This window comes from Nannospalax galili, unplaced genomic scaffold (genome assembly GCF_000622305.1).
Source record: "Nannospalax galili isolate Female #2095 unplaced genomic scaffold, S.galili_v1.0 scaffold1050, whole genome shotgun sequence".
Taxonomy (NCBI): Eukaryota; Metazoa; Chordata; class Mammalia; order Rodentia; family Spalacidae; genus Nannospalax; species Nannospalax galili.
The window spans coordinates 940,703-962,111 of record NW_008329037.1 but is presented as its reverse complement, the minus strand read 5'-3'; the positions used below and the strand labels follow the sequence as shown (position 1 = coordinate 962,111).

Here is a 21,409-nt window from a genome sequence, read left to right as displayed (position 1 = left end):
TCCTTTGTTTTTTAAATTTTCCATAATCTTTGCTTGAGTGGTCCAATTCTTCAACTTTATCCTCCAGTATTGATATTCTGTTTTCCATTTCATTCATTCTAGCTGTGAGGCTTTCTCCTGTTGTTTGAAGTTGGCTTATTGAGTTTTTCACTTTGTTTCTGCCTGAGTTTTCTTCAGTGTTTGTATCTCTTTTGTGGATTCATTTGAGTGTATTACCTGCATGTATGTGAGTGCACTCATGTTGTGCAGTGCCTCTGAGGTCAGAAGAGGGCTTCAGATTCCCTTGGAACTGGAGTTAAGGATGGTTTGTAGCTGCCATGTGGGTGCTGGGAATCAAACCCAGGTCCTCTGCAAAAGCAGTCAGTGCTCTTAACCACTGAGCCATCTCTAGCCCCTCATTCAGAAGTTTGTCCCTGTCTTCTTTTCGTTCTTTTATTTGTTTGTGTGTTCTTGAAATTCGTTGAATTCCTTGATTATGTTTATGACTATTCTTTTCAATTCAATGTCGTGGGTTATCGCTACAGATTCTCCTTGTAGAACTCTTCTACAGGACTGGTGGAGTTTGGTGGGGGCATAGTGTTTTGGCTTTCCATTTTATTCTTTTGTTGTGATTTGGCATGTGAATTTCTTTTATGATTCTGTTATAAGAATTAAGTTGAAGTATCCTTCTGTTTGTATTATCGGGTGGCTAGGTCCTTTCCTTATTGGTTATGTAATGCTGGTTGGTACAGGTTTCAGATTGTCAGGTTTTATTTTGGAGGGAACTGGTGGCTTCAAATCAGCTATTTAGGAGGACTCACAGAACTGCAAGTCAGGTTCCAGTCAGGTATGCTCAGGCTTCCTTCTAAGATTTGGACCCTACCACAGGGAGGCAGGATCTAGGTGCTTTCAGGCAGTCCTCTGTGTTCTCAGCCCATATGCCAGAGGGAGGCCAGAACCCAGTGGTCTGCTCAAAAATTTTTTTTAATTAAAAAAACAAATAAGCTATGGGTCCCAGGATCTCTGGGGTGAGCAGATCAAGCAGATATAGGTAGCATAGGACCAGAGAAGGTAATGGGGAGTGGATGAAAGTGATCAAAGTCTAAGACATACATGTATGAAAATACATATAAGGTTTGAATTAGCAATTTTTCTTTCTTCCTGTTTAGGTTTACTGTTCTGGAAATTGAATATACAGCCTCATGTTTACTAGTCAAGTGCTCTATCATTGAACTGCATTCAGTAGCAGTTCATTTTATAATATTAAAGGCAAAAGATAGATATATTGAATCTGATAGTCCATTAAATAAGAGCGACATGTTTATTTAAGGGAAAAAAAATTCTCTTTCACTTTTGAGAAAACTTGATTATGTAAAGAGTCATGCATAATTCAGTGAAATGATGATGGTGTCTTTTTACATATGCACATACAGATTCATCAGTTACTAATTTCCTTTCTTTTCAAAACGTTTCAGTGGACTGTGAATGGACAACTGAGGGTTGGGTTTTTTACCACCAAACTAGTTCCTTCAGGCTCTGAGTTAACGTTTGACTATCAGTTCCAAAGATATGGGTAAGTAATGTTTCCTCTGTATTTGGTGCTCCTGATCTGGAAAATGATGTTCAGACACAGAGATAAAAAATTCTCATATGAATTACTATCAGTTATCAATTCTTATATGTAGCATATAGTAATGATTTTGTGTTTTTCCTATTGAGTGATATATCTAGCTACTAGGGGATGTATTGTACAGGAACTATGTAGTTTTCCTCTGAATTTCATGTAGTCAAACTTTATAGGGCTGAGGTTGTAGTTCAGTTGGTAGGATGCTTGAAGCCCTGGTTTTAAGTACCACATAAAAAGCAGGGTGTGGTGATGCTTGCTTGAAATTCCATTAGGTAGGAGGTGGACTCAGTAGGATCAGAAATTCAATATTATCCTTGGCTGTGTATAGAGTTGAAGGCAGCCTGGCCTAGATGAGATTGTCTTAAAAAACAAAACCTAGTTCATTTATAGGGATGCCAACTCTATGTGTATGAAGAGAATCTTTGTGTATTTATCATTTAGAATTAGCATTTACCAACTATTAATAAATCTTTTTTCACCTATACCATATTAATACTCTTAAAAATAATTTTTGACGTTTGGGCTTAGTGGCACATACCTTTAATCCCAGCACTGGGGAGACAGGGGCGGGTGAATCTCTGTGAGTTTGAGGCCAGCTAGTCTACATAGGGAATTCCAGACTAGCCAGGGATGTACAGTGAGACTCTGTCTCAAAAAAAAATTGAACCAAGCATAGTGGAGCATGCACAACTTTTCCATACTCACAAGGTATAAGGAGGAGGAGAAGTTAGAGGACCAAGCCAGGCATGATGGTGCATGCCTTTAGTCCCAGCACTTGAGGGTAGAGGCAGGTGGATCTCTGTGAGTTTGTGGCCAGCCTGATCTCCATAGTGAATCCAGGCCAGCTGGGGCTACAAGGAGACCCTGTCTGAAAAAGAACCGCCTCCCAATAAAAAGAGGACTGAAACTTCACATAAGCTTATAAAACCCTAAAAGCACCCCCCACACGCCATTATACCTATGTGAATTGGTAACTTCAGATGTTTATTAAAAGGTGCATAGATGCAATTTTCTAGATATTTTAAGCCTTTTAATGTTCTCTTAAGAAAAGGGCTAAGTCAGTGTTCTTTTCTATTATCCTTACCTCCGTGGGTTCATTTAATTTTAACTGTGTTTATTACAGGATCTCATCCTTATGTAATAACTTTTAATAATCAAGTATTTCTTTTTCTGTGCCCTGATAATGCATGTCTTATAGTAATGGAGCTTATTTTATTGTGTGTCAGTTAAACATTTTATCCATAAATAATAACTGTCTGAACTATGGGAACAATTTTATTTCCATGCATTAACAAGTTTTATAAAATGGGGAAGTTAATTTAAGTTATTGACTTGTTTTGTCTAACAGGTAATAGAAGATTAGAAAAAATGAGAAAGCCATGTCTTCTGGCTTACTCCTTTAATTACCAGCATTCAGGAGGCAGAGGCAGTTGGATCTTTATGAGGCCAGCCAAGTCTGCATAACAAGTTCCAGACTAGCCACACCTATATAATGAGACCATGTCTCAGAAACAAAAAAGATAACAAAACAAAACAAACCCCACAAAACAAAGAAACAAAAGTAAGAACCAAAAAACAAAACATCCAGAAAGTAGAAAAAGATTAGGGATATAGTTTACTAGGTTTGTTTTGTTTGTTTTTTGAGTCAGGGTCTCGTGGTTGTTAACTGTTGTGTGGGTACTAGGAACCAAACCCAGGTCCTTTGCAAGAGCATCCAGTGCTCTTAACCTCTGAACCATATCTCTGGCTCAATTTTTATTTATATACTTATTTATTTAATTTATTTATTTTTTGGTCTTTTTGAGACAGGGTTTCCCTGTAGCCCCACCTGGTCTGGAACTTGCTATGTAGACCTTGAACTCACAAAAATCTGCTTGCCTCTGCCTCCCAAGTGCTGAGATTAAAGGTGTGCACCACCATGCCTGGCCTCCAATTTTTATTTTTAATTAACTTTTTTGAGACAGGGTCTCGTTATAGCCCTGACTAGCCTCAAATTCCCTATGTAGATTAGGCTGGCCTCAAACTCATAGAGATCCACTAGCTTTTGTCTCCTGAGTACTGAGATTAAAGGTATGTACTGCCATGCCTAGCCAAGAGCATATTTTAGATACTTCTGTTAGAAGCAGGCTTGTAAGAGTCTTTTAAAATTGTTTGTTTCCCCCTTTGTATTTTAGGTTGGTATGACTACATGTAATTGTCATTTTTATATGCTATACTTCTATATAATTGACTTCATTCCTATGCTCCTTGAACAGAAAAGAAGCTCAGAAGTGTTTCTGTGGGTCAGCAAATTGCCGGGGTTACTTGGGAGGAGAAAACAGAGTCAGCATCAGAGCAGCAGGAGGGAAAATGAAAAAGGAACGATCTCGAAAGAAGGATTCAGTAAGTGTTCCATTTTTTTCTGAAATTAAAAAAAAAAATTTTACTATTTTTATTTTTTATGTGTATTCATGTATTCCTGCATGTAGGTAAGTGCACCCCCGTCATGCAGTGCCCATGGAGGTCAGAAGAGGCTGTCGGATCCCCTGGGACTGGAGTTACGCACAGTTGTTAGCTGCCATGTGGGTGCTGGGATCTGAGCCCGGATCTTCTGTAAGAACAACCAGTGTTCTTAACCACTGAGTCATCTCTCCAGCCCGTTTTTGAAATTTTTTATAAAATTTCTGATTAAAATATGAAATAATAAAGAGAAATCCAGGTTTAGATGAGATAATATTGGAAAAGAGATGTGTTTGGCCATTTTTATTTCAGTTTTTTTTTTTTTTTTTTTTTTTTTTTGGTCTTTTTGAGACAGGGTCTCCTTGTAGCCCCAGCTATCTAGAACTCGCTATGTAGACCAGGCTGGCCTTGAACTCACAGAGATCTGCCTGCCTCTGCCTCTGCCTCCAGAGTGCTGAGATTAAAGGCGTGTGCCACTACACCCAGCTTTATTTCAGTTTTACAGAGATTAGAATGGAATATTGAGAACTATTGAAGAATGAAATTTTTGGGCGCATAGTTTTTCTGAATTTGTCTTAAGTATAAATAAAATACCTTTTCTCATTTGTCTGATCTACACTCCTAATTTTTAATTATTAGTTTATCTTTTGCTTAGAGCTTATAAGTTTGGAAACTTTCTAAAAATTTCTGAAAACTTCCAGTGGCTAGGGCTATAACTCAGTTGGTTGAATGCTTGCCTAGTGTGCACATGGTCATGGTTCTTAGCACCCACATAGTGAGTGACATATGTCTGTATTCCCTGCATTTGGGAGGTAGAGGCAGGAGAATCAGAAATTTATAGCTACCCTTAGCTAAATAGGGAATTTGAGGCCAGCCTGGGCTTGATCTCCAGAATCTACATTTAAAAAAAAAAAAAAAAGCTGGACGTGATGGCATGTGAATGCAATTCCATTGCTTTGGAGGCAGAGGCAGGGGCAACAGACCCCTGGTTGTATTGGTCAAGCTAGCTAGACTATTTTGTGAGTTCCAGGCCAGTCAGAAAACATGTCTCAAAAAAAGGTAGATAGCGCAGGGCATAGTGATGCATGCCTTTAATCCCAGCATTTGGGAGGCAGAGGCAGGTGGATCTCTGAGTTTAAGGCCAGCCTGGTCTACATAGTGAGTTCCAGGACGGCTGGGGCTACAAAGAGACCCTGTCTCAAAAAGACCAAAAAAAAAAAAAGGTGGAATACTCTGGACTCTACAGATACATATACATTTATGTGTGTGTGTGTGTGTGTGTGTGTGTGTGTGTGTGTATACACATACAAAAAATATTACTGAAAACTATCTTTGGAGTATGCAGATTTTTAAATTAAAATTTTATTGTACTTAATGGATTTTATTGTGACGTTTTAATATATGTATATAATGTTTTCCACTAATCCTTACACTTACAGTTTTTTGTCCCTCTCTCACTCCTGTGGATTAGGGTAATCCCCTTCCTCCTCTTCTCAACTGGAGTATGAAGTTTTGAGAGACAATAGAAAATCTGAGAATGAGAAAATAGTGTTTTGTTTTTCCCTTTGGTTTGAGATAAGCTTTTGCTATGTAGCTCTGACTAGCTGGACTTGCTAAGTAGAGCTGGTCTTGAACTTGGGCTGGTCCTCCTGCCTCTGCCTTCTAGTGCTGGCTTACAGGCATGTGCCACTACACCTACTGAGAAAGGAGTAGTCCTCCGTGATCTAATGAAATGGTAATTTGATGCCTACTTTAAAAAAATTATTTTAAATTCCATGTCTCACCTATGTGTGTGATTATGGGTGCACTTGTGCCAAGCACGCCTTTGGAGGTCAGAACAACTTTCCAGAATCAATTCTTACCTTTCACCATGGCACCTGGAGACTGGACTCCTGTTGTCAGGCTTGCATGGCAAGCACTTTTACACATTGAGCCAGCTTTCCTGACCTTGTTTTTGTTCTTGATTCTTGTTTCATATAAGTAAATATCTTGTTGATACTTGACCAGAATAGCCATAGCATGGTGGTACACACCTTTAATCCTAGTACTAAGAAGGCAAAGGTAAGGGCTACATAGTGAGACCCTGTCTCAAAAACTAAATAAAGAAAAATTATAGTTAGACATCAATTTCTATACCATCAAATTGATAAAATGAAATCCTGTGATTTATAAAAACAACCAGAGAAGCTAGCAGCTATGTTCCTGGCTATATCACCAGAGAGACTATTTGTAATGTGTCCCTCAGGAGTCACATCATTATTCTATATACTAGGATGTATAGAAAAGAAGAAATAACCCATCCATTAACAGTAGAATGGGCCAGGCGTGCTGGTGCACACCTTTAATCTCAGCACTCAGGAGGCAGAGGCAGGTGGATCTCTTTGAGTTCTGGGACTACAAGGAGACCCTGTCTCAAAAAAAGACGGGAAAAAACAAACAAACAAACAAAAAAACCCAGTAGAATGGATAGATAATACAGTCATAGAATAAATAGTCAAGAAAATGAACTATGAGGTTCATGAAATGGCTCAGTGGGTAAAAGGGCTTTCTTGGCACCAAACCTGATGCCTTGAGTGTTTTCCCCCAGACCCACATGGTGAAACTCCTTCACCATGGACTGAAGAACTGACTCACAATTTGTTCTCTGCGCTCATGCCTGCTCTCTCTCTCTCACACAATAGACATTTTTTAAAAAAGAAAAAATGGCTGGGCATGGTGGCACACACCTTTAATCCTAGTACTCAGGAGGCAGAGGCAGGCGGATCTCTGTGAGTTTAAGGCCAGCCTGGTCTACACAGTGAGTTCCAGGACAGCTGGGGCTACAGGGAGACTCTGTCTCAAAAAGACCAAATAAAAAAAAAGAAAGAAAAATGAACTATGAATGTACATAAGATGATGATAACTTAATATGTAAGACTTGGGGCTGAGGAGAAGACTCAGTGATTAAGAGCACTGGCAGTTCTTGCAGAGAAACTGGGTCCCAGCATCCACATGGCTGCTAACAACTGTCCGTAACTCCAGTTCGAGGGCATCTTGTGCCATCTTCTGGCCTCCACGGGCATTGCACACAGGTGGTCCATTTACGTGCATGCAGGCAAACACTCATACACATAAAAATAAATACTAAAAAACTTTTTTTTTGTAAAATGAGACTGCCGGGTGTGGTGGCACATGCCTTTAATCCCAGCACTTGGGAGGCAGAGGCAGGCGGATCTCTGTGAGTTCAAAGCCAGTCTGGTCTACATAGTGAGTTCCAGGCCAGCTGGGGCTACAGGGAGACCCTGTCTCAAAAAGACCAAGAAAAAAAAATGTATTTCCTAAAATTTCAGGGTAAGTTATCTCTAGAATATTCAAAGGGGCCGTGATTCAACTTGTGAAGGAGTTTGGGGCACTTCAGGAATGCTTGAAATAGTTTTGTTTGGTTTTAGCTAAATGATAGTTACATAGGTATTGCTCACTTTTTTTTTTTTTTTAATGAAATCTATCTACTATCTGTATGCTTTTCTTGAATGTATGTTTCTTTTTTAAAAATTATTTTCTTTATTATATTTATTTATTTGTTTATTTATTTATTTAGTCTTTTTGAGATAGGGTCTCCCTGTAGCCCCAGCTGGCCTAGAACTCACTATGTAGACCAGGCTGGCCTTGAACTCACAGAGATCTGCCTGCCTCTGCCTCCCAAGTGCTGAGATTAAAGGCGTGTGCCACCACACCCGACTTATTATTTTTATCTTATGTGTATGATTATATTGCCTGCATGTATGTAAGTGTACCTGTGTCATACAATGCCACATATGTCAGAAGAGGATGTCACACTTCCCTTGAACTGGTGTTATGGACGACTGTTAGCTGCCATATAGGTGCTGGGAATCAAACCCAGGTCCTCTGCAAGAGCAGCCAGTGTACCCAACCACTAAGCCATCTCTCCAGCCCTCCTCCTTCCTTCCCTCCCTCCCCTCCCCTCCCTCCTTAAGATAGGGGCTCAAAAAGCCAAGGCTGGTCCAAAACTTGCTATGTAGCCAAGTATGACCTCCTGCCTCTACCTCCGTCCTGAATGCGGTGCTTATAGGTGTGCATTGCCACACTGGGGGATTTATATCCATGGCTGTGAGAATGCTAGGCAAACAGTCTACCAATTGAACTCTTTTTTCGGTCTTTTTGAGACGGGGTCTTCCTGTAGCCCCAGCTGGCCTGGAACTTACTATGTAGACCAGGCGGGCCTTGAACTCACAGAGATTCACCTGCCTCTGCCTCCCAAGTGCTAGGATTAAAGGCATGTACCACCACGCCTGGGCTTGAATGTTCTTTTTATCATGTAGTATCTAAATAGTTCTGAGATTATTACATGCACATTATATGTAATAAAAAAAGTAAGTAGTTCTTGGAACATTTAAGACAGTTCATAGCTAGACTAGGTTTGTGGTACCTAGGAGGCAGACAGGAAGATCACAAGGTTGAGGCCAGCCTAGTCAACATAGTAAGATACCATCTCAGTGAAACAAAACAAAGTTCATATCCAAAAATACTAAAGATATACTTCCTTAACACAGTTTCTCAACTTGGGCAGTTTTTTGCTTTGCCAATGTGTATATACAATACTCATTAGAAATTGCTTCAGATTTTTATTATTTTACTATTTGTGTGGGGGTGTGTGGTTACTGGGGGTTGAACCCAGGGTCTTTCAAGCCAGGCAAGCACTCTGCCACTGAACAATTTTTTGAACTTTTCTGAGGTTAGCAATATGAGTAGGGTACTCAGATGCTGGGCAGTGGCAATGAACTACACTTTCAGCCAGCCTTTCTTTCTCAAGAACAAACCACTGTAAACCTCTGTACTGTACTGTATTTGCTAAGATTTGATGTCAAGTTGACGAGGCATACTAAATGATAGTTTCCTGAAAGATTTATCTGAACCTAAACCCCTTCCTAAGTTTAAAAAAAAAAAGTTTCTCAAACTATGTATCTTAAGCCAGATGTGGTGACACGTGCCTCTAATTCTGGCACCTGAGACAGGAGGATTCCTGTGAATTTCTGTATTGCCAACCTGGGCTACATAGTGAGTTCAAGTCCACTAGATTACAGAGTGATAGCCTATCTTAAAACCAAAAAAGGTCTCTTGGATTGATTAATACTAAACTACTAAGTTTTCAAATGCTATATAATTGTGTGTATGCATTCTAAACTGGGCTGTGACTCATGACTATAATCCTAGGTTTTGAGATGTGGAACCAGAAGGATCAGGAGTTCAAGGATCAGGAGTTCACTTATATAATGCTCTCAGTGTCAGTCTAGACTACTTGAGACAGTCTACCCCCAAAACAAAGCAAAAATGCTAATTATTCTTACACATTTATATTTACTTTTGGTTATCACAAATCCTTTTGGGAAAGTAGTGATTCATAAAAATATTTTTTAGTAAATATAAATTCATGAACTGAAAAAGTAAAACTCAGTGTCTACTACCTCTCCTCAGGTATGCTAAAGACCCTGTCTCAAAAAGACCAAAAAAGAGAAAGTTACTAATTCCATACTTAATTCTTTCTTGAATACCCAGAATTATGGAAACTATATTATAGGAATTGGCATGCTTCTGTCTGTATATGTGTGTTTTTGTTGGAATAGAACCATTATGTGATGGTCAAGAGTTGTTTATCATTTGTATTTTGTGAAATTTTATTTATTCCGTAGTTCCTTCATTTTTACTGTTTTTCCTAAGATGGTGCCATTTTCTAATAGATCTTTATACTCACAGTAATGTCTGTTCCACAAATGCTGTAGGTTAAATGAAAGTAACATAAGTTGGCTTAATCTCTTTGGAGTTTTATAGCTATAGTGTGTCTAATTAGGAAAAAAAAAAAAGCCTTGTTTCTTAGACCTGTGGATATTTCATATTACCACTATCAAAAGCAAGATTCTATTACACTTGGTGACAAAGAATGAGGAGAATAGAATTTTTAAGCCCTTGGTTTTTCCTAGTCTAATACTTTGTGATTGAGATACAGGAAATTTTACATTTAGGATTTACAAAGAAAAAATCTTTAAGTTGTTTTTTTTCTGTTTATGTGTTTAATCTTTTCAAAATTGGCTGCTGCGAACTGAACCTAGTCCTCTACAGGAACAGCCAGTGCTCTTAACTGCTCAGCTATCTCTCCAGCCCCACATTCAGTATTGCTTGTTAAAAGAATATGAGTTTTGGGGTATAATTAAAATGGAAAGTGTTCCATGTCTTACCTAAAATTATATCACATAAGATGAAAAATAGCTAAAGTAACAGAATTTTCATCCACATTTTTCTCCTTTTAGATTTGTGTTTTTCTAAATTATTTTCTTTAAACCAGTCTTGATGGTATACGCCTGCAATTCCAGCACTCATGGTGTAGAGGCAGGGATCAGTAGTTCAAGGTTATCTTTCGCTACATAGTGAGGTTTGGGCCAGCCTGGGATACAAAATGTTGTGTCTTTTTCTTTCTCAAAAAAAATTCCTTTCTTATTTTTGACATAAGGTCTCATTTCCTAGGCTGGCCTCAAACTTGCTGTGTGTAACAGAGCCTAGCCTAGAACTCCTGATCCTTCTGTTGCTGCCCAGTGCTAGGTTACAGGTGTGTTCCACTAAGTCCAGCCTTGATTGCAGATTTTTATCATTTCACACTAAATCCCTTTAATTTTATCTTTGATTTCCTTGTTTGACTCTAGCTTGCATAACTTTCATTTTATTACTGCTATACCCTTTAGATTCCATTTTTATTAAATGTTCTGTTTGGGATTCTGTATAGAGTTCCTTTGTTTAATAACATCAAATCCAGGTTCTTTTATATTATTTTGAGATTTTCTAATCCAATACCAACTTTTAATTCTGTATTTTTCTCAGTTCTTCCCCATATCTTGTCTATTCCAGCTAAGCTATTGCTAGGCTTTGCCATATGATTTCCCATTTCTCTTGGTTCATACTTTCCCCATTTTTACCACTTGCCCTCTGCTCTTTTTCTTACCTATTTCTAATACTGTTTCTTTGATTCTTGTTCTATTTTTCCTTATGTTTTTAAAGAATCAATATTTATAGTTAATACCCTATTGCTAGGCTTCAATTTGATCTCAATAAGTTCTGTAGATCATCTTTATTTTTTATTTTAATTTTATATGTGTGAGTTATTTCCCTACATGTATAAGTGTACCTATGCATGAAATGTCCCTGGAAGCCAGAAGAGGGTGTTGGATCCCCTGGAACTGGAGTTACAGATGGTTGTTAGCCACCATGTGGGTGCTGGGAACCCAACTCAAATCCTCTTCTAGAGTATCCAGGGCTCTTAACCACTAGGCTATCTCTCTAGGCTGTCCTTCGCTTTTTAAAGTCAGTTTTTTATATGTCTCTAAAAACTTGTTTTTTTCAGCATATTAAAATGAATTTGAACAAGTTATCTTCTGGAACTTTTTTACATGATTGTGTTGTTTTATTTTGTTTTGTTGGTCTTTTTTGAGACAGGGTCTCCCTGTAGCCCCAGCTGTCTTGGAACTCACTATGTAGACCAGGCTGGCCTTGAACTCACAGAGATCCGCCTGCCTCTGCCTCCCGAGTGCTGGGACTAAAGGTGTGCGCTACTATGCCCGGCAATGATTGTGTTTTTAAAATTGATTAATGTTGTTCTATTTGTCTACTTGATTACTCCCACCATTGGTATTGTGTTTGTTTTATAATTTTGTAAAAACGTGTGTGTGTGTGTGTGTGTGTGTGTGTGTGTGTGTGTGTGTCTAGAGATCAGAGTACAGGTTATAGGGGACTGATGTCTCCTATCATGTGAGTCTCAGCAATTGAACTCATCAGGTTTGATGGCAAACAGTGAGTCATCTTGCCTGCCCTGTATTTCATTAAGGATATTAATGAATCTTAATATTCTAATTAAGAATGTGGCTACATTGAGCATCTTAGTCATTTCCTGATATACATGGCAGAAAGTTCTTTAGGATTTTTAAGTGGAATCGTTGGGCAGAGGAGATACAAAATTTTTTTTTTAACTTATAAAACAATTTTATTCATAATCCAAATTGTACATAGCTCACATTTCCAAACAAATAGAAGCTGACACATGTACTTTACAGTTTACCAAGTAGTTATACATACATTTTCTCATTGTTTGACAGAGACAAGTGAGAGCAAGTTCTTCTTTTCCACAAGGAAGCAGACCCAGGCATTAGTCAATACATTAATACTACATAGTGTAAACCAGGTGTGGTGGCACACACCTTTAGTCCCAGCAGAGGCAAGTGGATCTTTGAGTTCAAGGCCAGCCTGATCTACATAGCAAGTTCTAGGCCAGCTGGGGCCATAGGGAGACCCTGTCTCAAATATCTCCTCAAAATACTACATAGTATTAACCCTGAGACTTTAGAGCTGCGAAGGGTGTTAAAATGCAAGCGCAGCATATATTTCAATTTTTACCACAATTTTCTAGTTTTCCAAAAAAAAAAAAAAAAAAAAAAAAAGCCTATGAAAAACATTTTCCCCAAAGTAGAATAAAAATGAGAAATATTATATTCTTTATACTAACCAGGTGAGTAGAAGCCACCAGAAGCAAAGTTTGTTTTAAAGGTCCTCTGCAGTTACCCTTTCAGGATGCCAGTTCTAGTATGCAACTTTTCTCCTATTTTAGCGAAAATAATGCAGGGCATTCCTGCTGCCTCCAAGTCAAATGGGGTGTGTGTGCGCGTATATACACAAGTTAGAACTTCACTTGGGCCTAATTATCCCACTGTCACCCTCTAGGACTTGATTTGAGATACAAAAATTTTTATCTTTTCTAGCTAATTCTTTTTTTTCTATATTACTTTTCATGTTATATAATTTGTTCTTTAATATATCATAAGGGCAGTTCTAAAATACTGGGTTGAGGGGCTGGAGAGATGGCTCAGTGGTTAAGAGCACTGACTGCTCTTGCAGGGGACCCGGGTTCGATTCCCAGCACTCACATGGTGGCTACGAACTGTTCTTAACTACAGTTCTATGGGGAATCCAAAGCTCTCTTCTGACCTCTGTGGCATTGCACGACATGGGTACACTCACATACATGCAGGCAATACACTCATACACATAAAATAAAAATAATAAATAAAATATTAAAAAATACTGGGTTCAGTTCAGCATTTCTGGCCTTTCATTTAGAATTATACTTGAACTACATAATCAACTCTCTCTTCCCTCTTCCCTTTTCTTTCCTCTTCCTCCATTCTCCTCTCCTCTCTCTTCGTGTTTCATTTATTTTGTGAATGTGTGTGGAGGTCAGAGTACCACTTGAGAGAGCCCATTTTATCACGTGGGTCATGGGGATAGAACTCAAGTCATCAAGTCAGGTGTGGTTGTGCACACCTTTAATCCTAGCACTTGGGAGGTGCTTTTACACACTGAGCCATTTTGCCAGCCTATTTCAGGCCAAACTGGCGCTTACTGTGTAGCTGTGGCTGGCCTTAAACTTGTGAATCTCCTCCTTTAGGAGGTCTTGGATTATAGGCCTTAGCCACCATATCCAGCAATGCCAAGTACTGGGGAATTGAACCCAGAGTCCTGGGAATTCTAGGCAAGTACTCTTTCTGCCCTTGAACTACATCCCCATGTATTATTGTTCACATATTTGGTGAGTGAATGAAATGTTTGTTTTAAAACCACATATTTTTCTTTGCTGTGGTAGGTGGATGGCGAGCTAGAAGCACTGATGGAAAATGGTGAGGGACTCTCTGATAAAAACCAGGTGCTCAGTTTATCCCGGCTTATGGTTAGAATTGAAACTTTGGAGCAGAAGCTTACCTGTCTCAAGCTCATTCAGGTGAGCACTTTAATACTAATTTATTTTTTGTTCTAAGTTTGGAGTAGGACATTTAAGCTACAGTCTGACTGATGGGGAAAAGTTAGGCATGTATTAAATGGATATGGAAGTTCTATAGGACTTGTACCCTTGAAAACAGCCTAAATTAATAGGAGGCCTGGTTTACTTTCCTTCTCTAGTTAAAACAACATGTTGAGATTTCTTTTAGAATAATAATTCAGGGCACTCAGTGCGGCTTCTCTACCCACCAGTTACTATCGTATCAAAACTATTATACTATGTAATCTTAAAGAAAGGAATTTAACAGTGTCATTTTGATTTATTAAGTATGTCATAAAAAATGGATAATAAAAATTTTATTCACTGGGGCTGGAGACCTGGCTCAGTGGTTAAGAACACTTCCAGTGGTTAAGAACAGTTCCAGGGGATCCAACAGCCTCTTATGTTCTCCGTGGATGGCATGACATGGGTGCACTTACCTACACACAGGCAATACATGCGTACACATAAAATAAAAATAATAAAAAATTTTAATCATAAAAACCAACAGAAGTACTGGTGGTATATAGCTCAGTGGTAGAGTACTTGTCTAGGATGAATGAAGCACTGAGTTCAAACCTTACCACTATATAAACAAGAGACAGAATTAACCATTAGGAAAGAAAAGCCTTTTGAATAAGCATCTGAATGGCAGAGGAAAAAATTAAAGACTAATTTTCATGATTTTAGCATTTTTCAGTGAGGTCATTTTCCTTAATCATTCAGACCTGAATTTATTTTTAAAAAGTTTTTATTACAGTTTATTTATTTTGTGTATCTCTATGTATATATGTACATATATATATATGTATATATATGTGTGTGTGTGCATGGGGAGGGGGTGCTCACATGCATGCCACAGCATGTGATTGGAGATCAGAGGACAACTTGTATGAGTTGGTTATCTCCTTCCAGCATGTGGGACCTGGGAATTAAGGTTAGGTCATCAAGTTTGGTGACAAGTACCTTTTACGTGCTGAGCTGTCTTGCCAGCCCAAGAATTCTGAATTTCACTGTAAATAAGTTAATATTTTTTAAGTAATTTTAAACCTTTAGTAAAATATAAGCATACTATCAGAAAAAAATTTTAAGAGATTATAATCTGGAGTCGGGTAAGACATTTTCAGAGGTGTAGCCACTAGTGTGTTGCAGATGCTCCTGTGATTAACTGAATTCATAAAAGACATGAAAATAGAAGGGGGCTTATTGGGAAATAGAAGTGGATCAGGGGAAGGAGGAGCAAGAGAGGGTACTGGGGGTGGTGAATATGATAAAGATGTTAAACAAATTTTTAAAAATTTTTATTTTTAAAAATATTTTAGTATTTTGGGCCAGGCGTGGTGGCGCACGCCTTTAATTCCAGCATTTGGGAAGCAGAGACAGGCTGATCTCTGTGAGTTCAAGGCCAGCCTGGCCTACATAGTGAGTTCCAGGCCAGCTGGGGCCACAGGGAGACCCTGTCTCAAAAAGACCAAAAAAAAATTTTTTTTATTATTTTTATGTGTATGCATGTATTGCCTGCCTGTACCCATGTCGTGCAATGCCCACGGAGAATAGAAGAGGCTGTTGGATCCCCTGGAACTGGAGTTACAGACAGTTGTTAGCTGCCATGTGGGTGCTGGGATTTGAACCTGGGTCTTCTGCAAGAACAGTCAGTGTTCTTAACTGCTGAACCATCTCTCTAGCCCCCAGAAACAAATTCTTACAGACTGTAATTCATTATTTCATAGTATTTGTTAATTGTCTATGTATAGTTGAGTTAATACAAATAGTTTCTGATTTGTGTGGTAATTTAAGTAAATTTTCGTCTTCACCATGGACTTTTTGTAACATTCTAATTGATGTTCTTCTCTAACACTCTGTATCACGCCTTTCTTTCCCCATAAAGAACACACATTCACAATCCTGCCTGAAGTCCTTTCTGGAACGTCATGGGCTATCTTTGTTGTGGATCTGGATGGCAGAGCTTGGTGATGGCCGGGAAAGTAACCAGAAGCTTCAGGAAGAGGTTAGTTGATGTTCATCTCACTTGTTTCTTTAAACTACTCACATTGATTGCTTGCTTGGGGGAGGATATCAGTGATTATAAATTTAGCACTGTACGATTAGTATCACACAATCTTTAAAAAGATGGCAATGAAAAGACCATATCCTACTGGGTATGGTGGTGCACACCTTTAGTTCCAGCACTGGGGAGGCAGAGGCAGGTGAATATCTGTAAGTTCAAGGCCAGTCTGATCTCCGTAATGAATTCCAGGCCAGCTGGGGCTACAGGGAGACCCTGTCTCAGAAAGACCAAAAAAAAAGACCCAACATAAACAAAGTTTATTACTCCATTATTATTCCTGTAATTAACCTTACTCACTGTAAGGTTATTATTCCTGTAATTAACCCACTGGTTTCCCCATAGCATCTTCTTAAAGTTAGCACTACCATATATCTGAGGACTATAAGAGCAAGATATATTATGATAGCAATTTAGCTTGTTGCAAAGTTCATTGTTGTAAAATGATAGGAAAAGGGCTGGAGAGATGGCTCAGCGGTTCTTGGAGAAGACCTGAGTTTGAATCCCAGGACCTACATGGCGGCAAATAGCTGTCCCTAACTCCCAAGTTCTAGGTAATCTGATTCCCTCTTCTGTCCTCAGGCTTTGTACTACACTGATACACTTACACACATGCACACCATACACATAATAAATAAAATTTAAAATTACGGCAAAACAGAAAACTTGAATTTTGGGGTTCTGAAAAATTAGTGACAAGAGTTAGAATATTCTGAGAAGCAAATAAGTATTTTATTTTTAAAAATATTTTATTATTTTTATTATGTATGAGTATGTATAGATAAATGCACCTGTGTCATGTGATGCCTATGGAGGACAGAAGAGGCCATCAAATCCTCTGGAAATGGAGTTACAGACAGTTGTTAACTGCCATGTGGGTGCTGGGATTCGAACCCAGGTCTTCTGCAAGAACAATAGGTGTTCTTAACTACTTTTATTTTATTTTATTTTATTTTATTTTATTTTATTTTATTTATTTTTTGGTCTTTTTGAGATAGGGTCTCCCTGTAGCTGCCCTGGAACTCACTGTGTAGACCAACCAGTCTGGCCTTGAACTCAGAGATCCACCTGCCTCTGCCTCCCGAGTGCTGGGACTAAAGGCGTGCGCCACCATGCCTGGCATAAGTATTTTAAAAATATTTTTTTTTAATTTAAGGGTCTCAGTAAAGATTAATTAGTAACATTATTAGTGGATTTGTAATGTTTACAACTTCCCATAAAGTTAAGGTTAACTTTAATTTTGTAGGTAGCTTTTTAAAAAAGAATCATAGTTTCTACTGTAATCCCAAAGTCAATTATTTAATAAAGCATTCTTTATAAAGAAATATTGCAGTAGTCAAAAAAGTACTTTTTCTTACCTGTATCCTTCTCCAAAGTGATCTGTGAAGATGAACAAAGGTTCTCTCTTTGCTAGATATTTATCACAGAGTAAGGAGGTAATGTCTGTATCTTTTTTTGTGTAAAACATTTTAATGTTACATAGTTCTGAAGCTTCTATTTATAGTCACTTGGGGAACTTTATAGAAGAAAGTTGAGGTGATATCCAGCAATATAGAATATAAAAAAAGAAAACCTTAAAACATTTCAGTGTTAGAAATTTTTTTAAAAATTAGTTTTTATTAATTTATGTGTATGAGTGTATTGACTGCAAGCGTGTGAGTACATCTATGTTGTGCAGTGCCCACAGAGGATCAGAAGAGGGCTTTGGATTCCCTGGAATTAGAGTTATAGAATTGGAGTTAGCTGCCATGTAGGTGCTGGGAACTGAGCCATCTCTCCAGTTCCCAGTGTTAGAAATTTTTTCTTTTTTACTTTTTTTTTTTTTAACTTTACAAAAACTTTGAGAATTTCATACATGCATAAAGGCGTTTTGATCAAATCCATGCCCACTCCCTCTCTTTTAGCACCTCCCATATCTCTCCATCACTTTTTTCTTTTTCTTTTTCTTTTCTTTTTTTTTTCTTCTTTCATTTATTTATTTTTATGGGGCTTTTGGGTACTCTAACATTCCCCTCTCTGAAGAGGTAACCCTAAACAATGTTAGAAATTTTTCGAAGAGAATATTTATCATTCACATTTGAAGTTATGAGTAGTTAGAACTCTGTATTTTATTATTTTAGATGAGACTTATTAAAACAGCTTTTCTTCCTTTCTAAAACAAATTAATGTTATAATTTTTAAATATAGCTATATTATGAAGACTTGTGTATCTTAATTTAGTAAACAATGCCTAAATGTACTATTCCTTGTCCTGAGTCCCAACCAGGTTTGAAAGGTTAACTGTAGAAAGTGATATGATTTTTTTTTAATTATGTTTAATCAGATTATAAAGACTCTGGAACACTTACCCATTCCTACAAAAAATATGTTGGAGGAAAGCAAAGTACTTCCAATTATTCAACGTTGGTCTCAGACTAAGACTGCTGTCCCTCAGTTAAGTGAAGGAGATGGATATTCTAGTGAGAATACATCACGTGCTCACACCCCACTTAATACACCCGATCCTTCTACCAAATTGAGCACTGAAGTGGATACAGATACACCCAAGAAACTCATGTTTCGCAGACTTAAAATTATAAGTGAAAATAGTATGGACAGTGCAATCTCAGATGTAACCAGTGAACTGGAATGTAAGGATGGCAAAGAGGACCTTGATCAATTAGAAAATGTCACCGTAGAAGAAGAAGAAGAGTTGCAGTCACAACAGCTACTCCCACAACAGTTGTCTGAGTCCAAAGTTGAAAGTGAACCCACCCTCGAGGCCAGTAAGCTACCCACATCTGAACCAGAAGCTGACACCGAGATAGAGCACAAAGACAGCTGTGGCACAAAACTAGAAGAGACTATTGCTGAGGAAACACCATCCCAAGATGAAGAGGAAGGTGTGTCTGATGTGGAAAGTGAGAGAAGCCAAGAACAGCCAGATAAAACAGTGGATATAAGTGATTTGGCCACAAAGCTACTAGATAGTTGGAAAGACCTAAAGGTAAGAAAACATTATTTGTCACTGTAACTTGAATTACTCAGATTCAGAGTTCTACAAACTAAAATAAGTTGACATTTCTAACCGTGGGTGCTTTTGAAAAATGGAATATCATCTCTCTTGCTATCAACTAGTGATATATGTGTCTCAAATATCCTTTAAGTCTTGGACAAGAGCCATACCAGTCAAGCCAATATGTAAATGTTTCCCCCACCCCTTCACTGAGAAAAGTATATCATATCAGTGGCTTTAGTCTTTCAAAGGATCTTCATAAAAAAACATTCTTTGAGTATCAGACTTATTCTGTATGCAGTGAGAGATTAAATTAATGAGAAATTGGGCTGGAGAGATGGCTCAGTATTTAAGAGCACTGACTGCTCTCTCAGAGGACCTGGGCTCGATTCCCAGCACCCATGTGGCAGCTACGAACCGTCGTTAATTCCAGTTCCAGGGGAATCCGAAGCCCTCTTCTGACCCGTGGCTTTGCACAACACGGGTGCACTAACATACATGCAGGCAATACACTTGTACACATAAAATAAAAATAAAATATTTTTAAAAAAGTTAATGAGACATCATTTTTGATTAATAGAAAGTTAATTTAAAATAATTAATTGGAAGCCAGGTGTGGTGGCACACACCTTTAATCCCAGCACTCGGGAGGCAGAGGCAGGTGGATCTCTGTGAGTTCAAGGCCAGCCTGGTCTACATAGTTCCAGGACAGCTGGGGCTATAGGGGAGACCCTGTCTCAAAAAAACCAAAAAAAAATAAATAAATAAATAAAATAAAATAAAATTAATTGGAAAACCATGGTAGTTGGAAAACCATGGTAGTTTAGCAACTTATCAAAATTGATTATGAATATTTGTTTTGGAAAAACAATTTTATGACCCTAGTTTAGCTGCTTTATTGTTTCTGGAATAGGCCTACCTCCCCCCCTTTCATGGAAAATACATTATCTTAAAAAAAAAATAGAAAGTTTTGGGAACCTTATGCCTAATATCTCATATAAATAATTACTTGGGCTGGAGAGATGGCTCAGTGGTTAAGAGCACTGACTGCTCTTGCAGAGGACCTGGGTTCAATTCTCAGTACCCACATGGTAGCTAACAACCATCCGTAACTCCAGTTCCACGGGAATCCGATGCCTTCTTCTGACCTCCGTGGGCATTCCACAACACGGGTGCATTTACACACATGCAGGCAGTACACTCATTCACATAAAATAGAAATGAGAAAATATTAAAATAATTTCTTTAAAGACTGTACAGCAGGTGTTGTAGCACATGCCTTTAATCCCTGTACTTGGGAGGCAGAGGCAGGTGAATCTCTGTGAGATCAAGCCCAGCCTGGTCTATGTAGTGAGTTCCATGCCAGTTGGGGCTACTGTGAGACCCTATCTCAAAAAACAAAAGAATAAGTGCTAGATATGTTGGTATATGTCTTTAATCCCAGTACTAGTGAGGTAGGTGGATCTCTCTTGAGTTCTAGGCCAGCCTGAACTAAATATCAAGTTCCAGGGTTACACACTGAGACCCTGTCTAAAAAAAGAATGTAGTAAGGTATGAAGACTTTGCATTGCAAAACCCAGTCTGGGCCTTGACATAAATGTATAAAAAAATTAAGCCATGAGGGCCAAAGGTACATTCAGTTGTAATTGATCTGGATCCAGGATCCAGGTGTTTGAGGACCCTGTGGAAACAGGTTACTTCTACTTTCTATTTTCCTTTTCCTCCTTTCTTCTCTCAGAGTTGAAGCAATCAGATAGAACAGCAATCCAGGTTTATTTGCAGCAAGGTAAGATAGATCCTGTAATTTGACCAGTGGATCTTGCCTTAGCCTGAACACAATGAGTAGTTGGTTGTGTGCTGTGCTTCCTATTCTCTGTATTAAGACAGTTCTTTGCAGTGTGGTTCAGCTTTTGTTTACCAATTTGTATTCTCATGTATTAACTTTTTGATCACTATAAACTCAGCTTTATCAAGTGTATTAAGATTTTTTTTAATAAATATAAAAGGTAGTGTTCATAGTAAATCTGTTTATGATGCAGTGTATGAAGTTCAGGAATCAGAATTGCAGTTGAGAGGTGCTGGGATGGTTGCTTATTGGACCTTTAAAGCCTGCTTTGTGACAGCATAGGAGTCCCTAAAAGAAATTCCTTTTATGTTTGGAGGCTGCTGTTAGAGCCTGTATGAGGACTATAATTTAGTGATGAAGATAGAGATGAGTACACAAATGGACACAGAAAAGACCTTTAAAACCATGGTTTCACAGAAGGAAAGAGTGAAGGGTGCCATTGTACAGCCATTAGTTTGTCTGAGAATTCTCTGGTCAACAATTTTTTTGGTTGTTAAGATATATAATCTCAAATTGTCTTAAAGTCTGTAAGATGTAAATATCTTTATTCTCTGTGTAATAGTTTGTTTCTGTCATTGTAAAGATATGAATTCCACTCTAGGATGTAT

The 21,409-nt window shown here is 38.2% G+C and overlaps 1 protein-coding gene across 3 annotated transcripts in view; it reads left to right on the top strand.

The window, feature by feature from the left end:
- Positions 1-21,409, top strand: part of Setd2 (SET domain containing 2, histone lysine methyltransferase) — a 132,969-nt gene that overhangs the window by 52,831 nt on the left and 58,729 nt on the right. For all 3 annotated transcript variants that reach the window (XR_003849156.1, XM_008830560.2, XM_017797480.2), the window contains exons 8-12: positions 1,455-1,552; positions 3,862-3,988; positions 13,722-13,856; positions 15,784-15,903; positions 18,284-18,946. Coding sequence is in view for 2 of the 3 variants with exons in the window: in XM_008830560.2 (XP_008828782.1) it covers positions 1,455-1,552; positions 3,862-3,988; positions 13,722-13,856; positions 15,784-15,903; positions 18,284-18,946 (1,143 nt within the window). In the remaining variant the exon portion in view is untranslated. The remainder of the gene's footprint in view (positions 1-1,454; positions 1,553-3,861; positions 3,989-13,721; positions 13,857-15,783; positions 15,904-18,283; positions 18,947-21,409) is intronic.